Here is a 10,168-nt window from a genome sequence, read left to right on the forward strand (position 1 = left end):
AGATTACATGTAACCATCAGTGTTGTAGATGGCATGTAACCATCAGTATTGTAGATGGCATGTAACCATCAGTATTGTAGATTACATGTAACCATCAGTGTTGTAGATTACATGTAACCATCAGTGTTGTAGATTACATGTAACCATCAGTGTTGTAGATGGCATGTAACCATCAGTGTTGTAGATTACATGTAACCATCAGTGTTGTAGATTACATGTAACCATCAGTGTTGTAGATTACATGTAACCATCAGTGTTGTAGATGGCATGTAACCATCAGTATTGTAGATGGCATGTAACCATCAGTGTTGTAGATTGCAGTGCGTACCAGAGAGGATGATGGTAGTCTTGGTAAGCTACAACACATGAAACAACAGTGTTGTGTAACCATCAGTGTTGTGTAACCATCAGTGTTGTGTAACCATCAGTGTTTTAGATTGCATGTAACCATCAGTGTTGTAGATTGCAGTGCGTACCAGAGAGGATGATGGTAGTCTTGGTAAGCTACAACACATGAAACAACAGTGTTGTGTAACCATCAGTGTTGTGTAACCATCAGTGTTGTGTAACCATCAGTGTTGTAGATTACATGTAACCATCAGTGTTGTAGATTGCAGTGCGTACCAGAGAGGATGATGATAGTCTTGGTAAGCTACAACACATGAAACAACAGTAGCAGGAAGATAATATGGGGGTGTGTATATGATGCATGGTTAAGCACGCAACACGGCAACAAGCTATGTGGAAGCCTTCCCTCTTCCCAGAGTGTTTGTGTCATGTCCTACATAAATCAGGAGTGGGATGATTTACCTGTTTGTGTCATGTCCTACATAAATCAGGAGTGGGATGATTTACCTGTTTGTGTCATGTCCTACATAAATCAGGAGTGGGATGATTTACCTGTTTGTGTCATTTCTGGAAAGTATGTATTAACCTGGCACTTTAAACACTGATCTAAGATTCTGAGTTAAAGTCAGCTTTTAGGGAAGGTAAGTTCATTCTAGATGTGTGCCTTAGGGCACCTCCTACCTGGAGGTAGAAATCCTATGTAAACAGGGTGTTGTGTGTACTCCTCAGTGTACTCCTCAGTGTCCTCCTCAGTGTACTCCTCAGTAGCCTTCCAGGGAACCTCTTCTCAGTAAAGCCTGGCTACTTCTAGGAAGAATCCACACATACTCATTTCAACGTTTAACTCTCTCTTTCCCTCCTCCCTATTTCACACTTCTCTCTTTCTATTACTCTTCCCTCCCTCTCTTCCTCCCTCTCCCTCGCTCTTTACCCCCTCTCTCTCTCTCTTTACCCCCTCTCTCTCTCTCTTTACCCCTCTCTCTCTCTCTTTACCCCCTCTCTCTCTCTCAGGACCCTGGAGGAGGCTGCACTGGTGGCAAAGGACACGGTTGTGTGTGGCTTTCGCAACGAAAATAGGGCCTGGTGCCTGTGTGTCTGGCGGGGCTGGGGCCCCCGTGAGCTAGAGGTCTTCTACCAGTCCTACGAGGAGCTGGGGAGGCTGGAGACCAGCATGAGGAAAAGAAGGTAGCCGTTGTACGGTGTCCCAGGCAGAGGCTAGCAGTCACAGAATCATAGTTCTCTGAGAGAGAGAGAGAGAGAGAGAGAGAGAGAGAGAGAGAGAGAGAGAGAGAGAGAGAGAGAGAGAGAGAAAACACATTCACAGGCCCCCAGTGTTCAGAGCAGGGGGCCACGGAGCTCTGACATCAGAGTGACAAGGAGGGGTGAGGGAGATGTTGATGCAAAAGAGAGGACAGGAGAGATTGGGATATGTTGAGAGGAGACTCAGGGATGGGGGGAGGAAGGGGGGGGTGCCTCATCCTATCATAGCTTGGGCCCAAACCCCCAGGGACCAGGTCAAAAAAAACATGTGTGCCCCCTACACACCCCACATTTCCCCCTCTGGAGCATCACTAAGATGGATTGACTACCAGTTAAACCTGAGTCTGAAGATAGAAGGGACTAGGGTTGTAATTTTTCGGTAACTACCAAATATGCCAGGTTTTCCAGAAATCCAGTTGGAAGACTCCTGAAATCAGGATTAAGCAGGAAATCCAGAATCTACCAACCAGGATTTGGGGAAGGTTACTGGAGTTCTGCAAGCATAAAACAGATGGTAGGACAAAACGGGCCGTAAAGACACGTGTCCCAGATCTACTGAACACAGAGTGTACTCACTTCACAAGACAGTGGAACGTAACACTCAACTGGGTTGTGTGTGTGAGATATATGAGTAAACAACACGGTAAGCAGTTCTGTTTCCTCATAAGCCATCACCCAACAGACCAAGGACACAGCAGAAAGGACTCACCCCTTCCCTGCAGTATAGAGACTGGGACTGTCTCTAAACCAATGACACTCTCCTATACCAATCTCTCATACTAGCTCAGATAGACATTAGATGAAGGGTTTCTGCTGCTGGGCTAAACTCTGACTTGTGCATTTAACAAGTAACAAAACTGTAGACAGAAGTCAGGGTTAACTATGTGTAGGAGTTTGCCCTTCGGTTTGATGCCATCAGTTTTACTTCAAGTGTTGGCGCTTGAAGTTGCCAGCACTATATTGTGTATTGAGGCTGAATCCCAAATGGCACCCTATTCCCTACATAGTGCACTATGGGCCCTGGTCAAAAGTAGTGCACTGACTAGGGTTCCATTTGGGACATTTGCTAACTTCACTGCTGTGTCAGTGAGATGGTGTTCATTTATGGTGTAATATGTTCAAATCCTCTTCAGTGTAAATATACTGTATTGTGTATATACTGTATGACCATGAATAAACTTCTTCTAATAGTAGAAGCCTGTGTTGAATGGAAGTTTATTGACCTCTTATCCAACCTGCCTGCTGTGTCTATCGAACTAAATGTTGCTTGTAAGAGACTTGCCTGCATCCCCCAATCTCCTACATTTGAGTATCCTCTCCTTCTCTCCCAAGACTCTCTTTCCCCCTCTCTCTCTCCTTCTCTCCCCTTATCTCTCCTTCTCTCCCCCTCTCTCCTTCTCTCCCAAGACTCTCTTTCCCCCTCTCTCTCTCTCCTTCTCTCCCCCTATCTCTCCTTCTCCCCCCCTCTTTCCTTCTCTCCCCCTCTCGCTCTCCTTCTCTCCCCATCTTTCTCCTCACTCTCCTTCTCTCCCCCCTCTCTCTCCTTCTTTCCCCCCTCTCTCCCACTCTCTTTTTCAACCCACCCTCTCCCCTCATTCGGGGAAGGAGGGAATATTCTGGGTAGATTGTGAGAAGGATACAGAGGGATACGGGGGCACATTGAGAGGAGAACGTGGAGAGATGGGGGGTAGGTAGGTAGGTGGGTGGGTGGAGCAATATGGGGAGATAGGGGTAAGTTCTCCAACACAGCCTTGCTGTAACCTGACCGCTGATGAGGGATGAAAGGATGGAGGGGGGATGATGGATTAATGAAGGGAGCGCTGACAGGGGTCCCACCTGGAGGGAGGAATACAGGGTGCTTGTACCATACTATGCCAGGTATTACATATACACACAGAACATTGAACCTACACAAACACACACCAGTGAACCACATGCACACACCATTGAACCTTTACACACACACACACAGTGCAACTCTGGACAACATGTATGCATAGAGTGATAAATGCAACCTCCTAGAAAATATATTGTTTGAAAACCAATGAAGCATATCAGATCAGGTATCTAACCCAGATCAAATCTCTAACGTACTGAATAAAGCTTCCCGGATCAGCAATAGGCAGTAACTGTCTTTCTGACTTCAGAGAGACCCTGGCCTGAACAGAAGCTACAGTACTGATTGAGGTTTTCTTGAATTTGCTCGCGAAACCATTTCGTAAACAAGATGACAGTCTCTGCCAAAGGTTTACTTAGCCCAAAACATGGTGGCACAGAGAAAAAACATGAATGTTGCTCTTGTCATCTAAAAACACTTGACAGTCTGTTGCCCTGATATGAATTAATTTCACTCAAATCTCGGGGTGTCCTCCAGCAACCTCTGGGCCCTGTATACACATGGTCCATAACACATCTGGCATAGCGGCGATAATACATCCAAGAGTTTTTCTGTACAAAATTGCAACTGCTGTGGCGATTTACACAATTGTGTAAAAGGTTTTTCTGCAGGCAAACTGCACTGTATCACTAAAATATCCATTGCATCCCTTCCATTGTCAAATGTGTTCTGCAACCTCAGTGTGTATGGGGCCTCTGAGCTTAACAGTAACTTATGCTTTGCTCCAACACACCTCTGCCCCTAACAGATGAGCCCATAAGCACCTAATAGCCTGCCTCTACTAAAGCAGATTTGGCCTGGATTCACTTACTCATAAAGTGCAATCTTTAGTAGCCTACAGTTTTACACAGAATAGGGTGAAGTTCCCTCTAGATGCTGATCTTGGGTCCGTTTTGCATTTTCCCCACTAAATGGTCAAGGTTAGGACTGAGGGAGAGGAAGCTGATCCTAGATCTGTCCCTAGGGAAAACTTTACGACAGAGCCTTTTACACAGTACATTGCTAGTATTTTAACCTGGGTTAAGGGCTTACAGTGGCTTGCGAAAGTATTCACCCCCTTGGCATTTTTCCTATTTTTTTGCCTTACAACCTGGAATTAAAATGTATTTTTGGGGGGGTTGCATTTGATTTACACAACATGCCTACCACTTTGAAGATGCAAAATATTTTTTTATTGTGAAACAAGAAATAAGACAAAAAAACAGAACTTGAGCGTGTATAACTATTCACCACCCCCCCAAGTCAACACTTTGTAGAGCCACCTTACAGCTGCAAGTCTCTTGGGGTATTTCTCTATTAGCTTGGCACATCTAGTCACTGGGATTTTTGCCCATTCTTCAAGGCAAACTGCGCCAGCTTATTCAAGTTGGATGGGTTCCGCTGGTGTACAGATCAAATCAAATGTATTTATATAGCCCTTCATACATCAGCTGATATCTCAAAGTGCTGTACAGAAACCAGGTGTAGAAGCACGGTGGCTAGGAAAAACTCCCTAGAAAGGCCAAAAGCAGCAATCTTTAAGTCATACCACAGATTCTCAGTTGGATTGAGGTCTGGGCTTTGACTAGGCCATTCCAATACATTTTAATGTTTCCCCTTAAACCACTCGAGTGTTGCTTTAGCAGTATGCTTAAGGTCATTGTCCTGCTGGAAGGTGAACCTCCGTCCCAGTCTCAAAATCACTGGAAGACTGAAACAGGTATCCCTCAAGAATATCCCTGTATTTAGCACCATCCATCAATTCTGACCAGTTTCCCAGTCCCTGCCGATGAAAAACATCCCCACAGCATGATGTTGCCACCACCATACTTCACTGTGGGGTGTTGACAGGTGTTGGGTTTGCGCCAGACATAGCGTTTTCCTTGATGGCCAAAAAGCTCAATTTTAGTCTCATCTGATCAGAGTACCTTCTTCTATATATTTGGGGAGTGTCCCACATGCCTTTTTGCAAACACCAAACGTGTTTGCTTATTTCTTTCTTTAAGCAATGGCTTTTTTCTGGCCACTCTTCCGTAAAGCCCAGCTCTGTGGGGTGTACGGCTTAAAGTGGTCCTTAGGACAGATACTCCAATCTCTGCTGTGGAGCTTTGCAGCTCCTTCAGGGTTATCTTTGGTCTTTTTGTTGCCTCTCTAATGAATGCCCTCCTTGCCTGGTCCGTGAGGTTTGGTGGGCGTCCCTCTCTTGGCATGTTTGTTGTGGTGCCATATTCTTTCAATCTTTCAATAATGGATTTAATGGTGCTCCGTCCCTGAACTGTTTGGAGAGCTCCTTGGTCTTCATGGTGCCAGTTGCTTGGTGGTTCCCCTTGCTTGGTGGTGTTGCAGACTCTGGGGCCTTTCAGAACAGGTGTATATATACTGAGATCATGTGACAGATCATGTGACACTTAGATTGCACACAGGTGGACTTTATTTAACTAATTATGTGACTTCTGAAGGTAATTGGTTGCAACAGATCTTATTTAGGGTCTTCATAGCAAAGGAGTGAATACGCACCACTTTTATGTTTTTCATTTTTTTAACTTTTCTGAAACAAGTCATTTTTTTCATTTCACTTCACCAATTTGGACTATTTTGCGTATGTTCATTATGAAATCCAAATAAAAATCTATTTAAATTACAGGTTGTAAATGCAACAAAATAGGAAAAACGCCAAGGGGGGTGAATACTTTTGCAAGGCACTGTATGTTAAGGATAACAACAACCGAAGTAACAGGCTAAGTGGAAATCCCCTGGCCTGCATAACGTTACACCCCCGCCACAAGCTGTTTCAATGGGAAAGATTGGCACCATCTAATTACATGAAATGTTGGGAACCCTTCAACATGAATCAGTTAATCAGGTAGTCAGACAGAAGAGGGCAGTGTAGAATCCTATACTGATGTAATCTGCAGTCAGTCAAACAGCTCTACTTCTGAATGAAATACACATGGGTCGTGTTCATTAGGGCACAGCAAAACGTTTCAAAATGCATTGCAAGGGAAAATCAAAATGAGGGTTTTGTTATTGGACAAGTTCAGGTAACACCTCCATTTCACTCTGTTTCTGAGTGTTTTTTTCTGTTTCTTCCTGATCAGTTTAGTCTTTTCAGATCACAAGGAATAAGACTGGGAGGACCTGATCCTAGATCAGCACTCCTGCTCTGAGACACTTTAGGGCCAATTCTGACCTAAGTTAAGGATCTGCCCCGTTTTTCACTTTTTCGCCTAAAATGACATATCCAAATCTAACTGCCATTAGGTCAGGCCCTGAAGCAAGGTTATGCATATTCTTGGTACCGTTTGAAAGGAAACACTGTGAAGTTTGTGGAAATGTGAAAGGAATGTAGGAGAATATAACACAAAAGATCTGGTAATAGAAAATACCAAGAAAAAAACAACCGTTCTTTTGTATTGTTTTTGTACCATCTTTGAAATGCAAAATAAAGGCCATAATGTATTATTCCAGCCAAGGTGCAGTTTAGAATTTGGCCACTATGTGGCAGCAGTGTGTGGAAAGTTTTAGACTGATCCAATGAACTATTGCATTTCTGTTCAAAATATTTTGTCAAGACTGCACAAATGTGCCTAATTTGTTTATGAATAACTTTTCATGTTCAAAATTGTGCACTCTCCTCAAACAATAGCATGGTATTCTTTCACTGTACTAGCTACAGTAAATTGGACAGTGCAGTTAGATTAACAAGAATTTAAGCTTTCTGCCAATATCAGAAGTTTTAACTAAATAAGGTTAAATAAAATAAGGTTAAATAAAGTAAGGTTAAATAAAGTAAGGTTAAATAAAGTAAGGTTAAATAAAATAAGGTTAAATAAAGTAAGGTTAAATAAAATAAGGTTAAATAAAATAAGGTTAAATAAAATAAGGTTAAATAAAATAAGGTTAAATAAAATAAGGTTAAATAAAGTAAGGTTAAATAAAATAAGGTTAAATAAAGTAAGGTTAAATAAAGTAAGGTTAAATAAAGTAAGGTTAAATAAAGTAAGGTTAAATAAAGTAAGGTTAAATAAAGTAAGGTTAACTAAATACGGTTAAATAAAGTAGGGTTATTTTAAAAATATATAAACTATAGAATACCACTGGTTTTAACACATGGAAACAGAATTCACAAAGGGAAGTCAAAGTGAATTCACAAAGTGAAGACATGTAAAAAATGAGTTTCTTTAAGGAGGAATTGATGGATTTTACACCTCATTGTTCTCTGTGTGAGTTTCAGTAATGCCTCGTCTCCAAAGGACTTTCTCCATGAGAGAGAGAAACGGTTTGAAAGAAGGTCAGAGAAAGGTAGAGAGAGCAGGAGATAGAGAAAACAAGAGAGAGAGACAGGGTTAAAGAAAAAGGGAAAGAGAAAAGGAGAGAACAAAAGAGACAGACAAAGTCTGAATAATGAATGAAAGTTGAATGATGGTACAAGTAGCGTGGACAGGATGGAAATGGAACACTTATGCCTGGTGAATGGATGTGCAGAGGATTTTAAGGCTCTTCAAGATTCTCCAGGGGCCCTAATTGATTCCAGGGCTCTGGGGTAATGGGATAGACTAGAGGTGAGAGAAGGGAGCGGGGGTGGGGGGGGGGGGGGGTAGGAGAGGCAGGGAAGAGAGAAAAAGAGAGGAGGGTAGGAGAGGGAGGGGAAAGACAAAGAGAGGGGGGTAGGAGAGGGAGGGGAAAGAGAGAGGGAGAGAAGGAGGTAGCGAGAGAGAGATAAAGGGAGGGAAGAGAGAAAGAGGAGGGAAATAAAGAGGTAGAGAAAGAGAGAGAAAATGAGTGAGAGAAGGGAGAAGGAGAAGAGTATCCAGGGTCATGGTGGATTGGAGAGGGGTGTAATTGTTAGCTGTTGAGAGGACCATGAGGAGGGGAGCCTGTGGGTTCAGTCCAGGCCACTCCGCTTCTTCAGGGCTCCCGTGTGTGTGTGTGTGTTTCTTCACTCTTACTTTCTCCCTGAGTGTGTTTGCCTCTCCTGCTTGGGTCAATGAGTGTGTGTGTAGTATGTGAGTATGCCTATTTTAGGCTCTGTGTGTGTGTGTGTGTGTGTGTGTGTGTATGTATGTGTGTGCTTGTGTGTGTGTCTTTCTTCACAACTTTCCCTCCGTTTGTATCAATGAATGAGTGTATGCCTCCTCCTTCCCGTGTGTGTGTGTGTGTGTGTGTGTGTGTGTGTGTGTGTCTAACTCCCTGAGCTTGGCTCAGTCTCTGCTGGCTCATTATACAGAAGGTCTTGGACCGTAAGACTGGATCCTACTGTAACCCCTTCCCCTCCCTCCCTCCCTTTCTCTCTCTCATCCCTGTGCTCTGCCTCCCTCCCTCTCATCCCTGCTCTCTCCCTTCCTCCTTTCCCTGCCTACTTGTCTCTCTCTCCCACCCATGGTCCTCATTCTCTCCCTCGCTAAATCCTTCCCTCTAACCGTAGTCCTCATTCTCTCTTCCACCTCTGTCTTCCTCCTCCTTTGTGTTCTCCCCCTCTCTCTGCTTCTATCTATCCCTCCCTCTCTCTGGTCTGGTCTTGGGTCCTCTCTCCCTGCAGGCTGCGTCCCAGAGAGCTGGCATCCACCTGGAGGTTATCAACCACTAACCAGTCATCAAGTTGTGTGTGTGTGTGTGTGTGTGTGGGTGTGTGTGAGATTCTTTCCCAGCCTTTTCTTTTCCCTTCAGCCTGACTACCATTTCCAAGCTGGACCTTCCAGTCAGCTCTGTGTAGATTCACTAACCTCCATAATGGCAGTGGTTACAAATGGAGAAGAACTGACCCAGAAATATCTCATTTAGGCTCTTCATTAAAAAAAATGGAACAATTTTGCGTGCCACTCCAGTCAGCCCTTTGCCACACACACACACACACAGGAAATCAACACTGCCAAACCTTCAACTCCACAACTATACCACTGACTGAACCATTTACAACATGCTGCCGGCTCCACACAGTAGAGACACAGGGTACTAAAGGACTTCTCCATTGCTGAACGCATAGCAGCCCTTCTGAGTTCATTGGGAATGTATATGAAGGTATTCTCACACTTTGTGTGTGTGCAAGGTGCCTTCCAAGTGAGGGGAAGTAACACCTTTGTGTCAAGTCATATCAATTCCCTCCTGCAACTTTGGATGTAAATACTTGTAGGATACTCTAGGAGAGATGCAGCTATTTAGGTTGTAAATACTTGTAGGATACTCTAGGAGAGATGCAGCTATTTAGGTTGTAAATACTTGTAGGATACTCTAGGAGAGATGCAGCTATTTAGGTTGTAAATACTTGTAGGATACTCTAGAAGAGATGCAGCTATTTAGGTTGTAAATACTTGTAGGATACTCTAGAAGAGATGCAGCTATTTAGGTTGTAAATACTTGTAGGATACTCTAGAAGAGATGCAGCTATTTAGGTTGTAAATACTTGTAGGATACTCTAGAAGAGATGCAGCTATTTAGGTTGTAAATACTTGTAGGATACTCTAGAAGAGATGCAGCTATTTAGGTTGTAAATACTTGTAGGATACTCTAGGAGAGATGCAGCTATTTAGGTTGTAAATACTTGTAGGATACTCTAGGAGAGATGCAGCTATTTAGGTTGTAAATACTTGTAGGATACTCTAGGAGAGATGCAGCTATTTAGGTTGTAAATACTTGTAGGATACTCTAGGAGAGATGCAGCTATTTAGGTTGTAAATACTTGTAGGA

The 10,168-nt window shown here is 43.4% G+C and overlaps 1 protein-coding gene across 3 annotated transcripts in view; it reads left to right on the forward strand.

Moving 5' to 3' along the window:
• LOC110526993 (leucine-rich repeat kinase 1) overlaps positions 1-2,801 on the forward strand; it is a 142,464-nt gene extending 139,663 nt beyond the window's left edge. For 2 of the 3 annotated variants that reach the window (XM_090239180.1, XM_090239181.1), the window contains exon 36: positions 1,360-2,801. In XM_090239180.1, the coding sequence (XP_090095306.1) occupies positions 1,360-1,537 (178 nt within the window). In that variant the 3' untranslated portion in view covers positions 1,538-2,801. The remainder of the gene's footprint in view (positions 1-1,359) is intronic. The other variant, XM_090239182.1, reaches the window with a different exon arrangement.
• Positions 2,802-10,168: the final 7,367 nt, after the last annotated feature.

The sequence above is a fragment of the Oncorhynchus mykiss genome, chromosome 6 (assembly GCF_057628025.1).
Source record: "Oncorhynchus mykiss isolate SJ-2025 chromosome 6, ASM5762802v1, whole genome shotgun sequence".
NCBI classification, from domain to species: domain Eukaryota; kingdom Metazoa; phylum Chordata; class Actinopteri; order Salmoniformes; family Salmonidae; genus Oncorhynchus; species Oncorhynchus mykiss.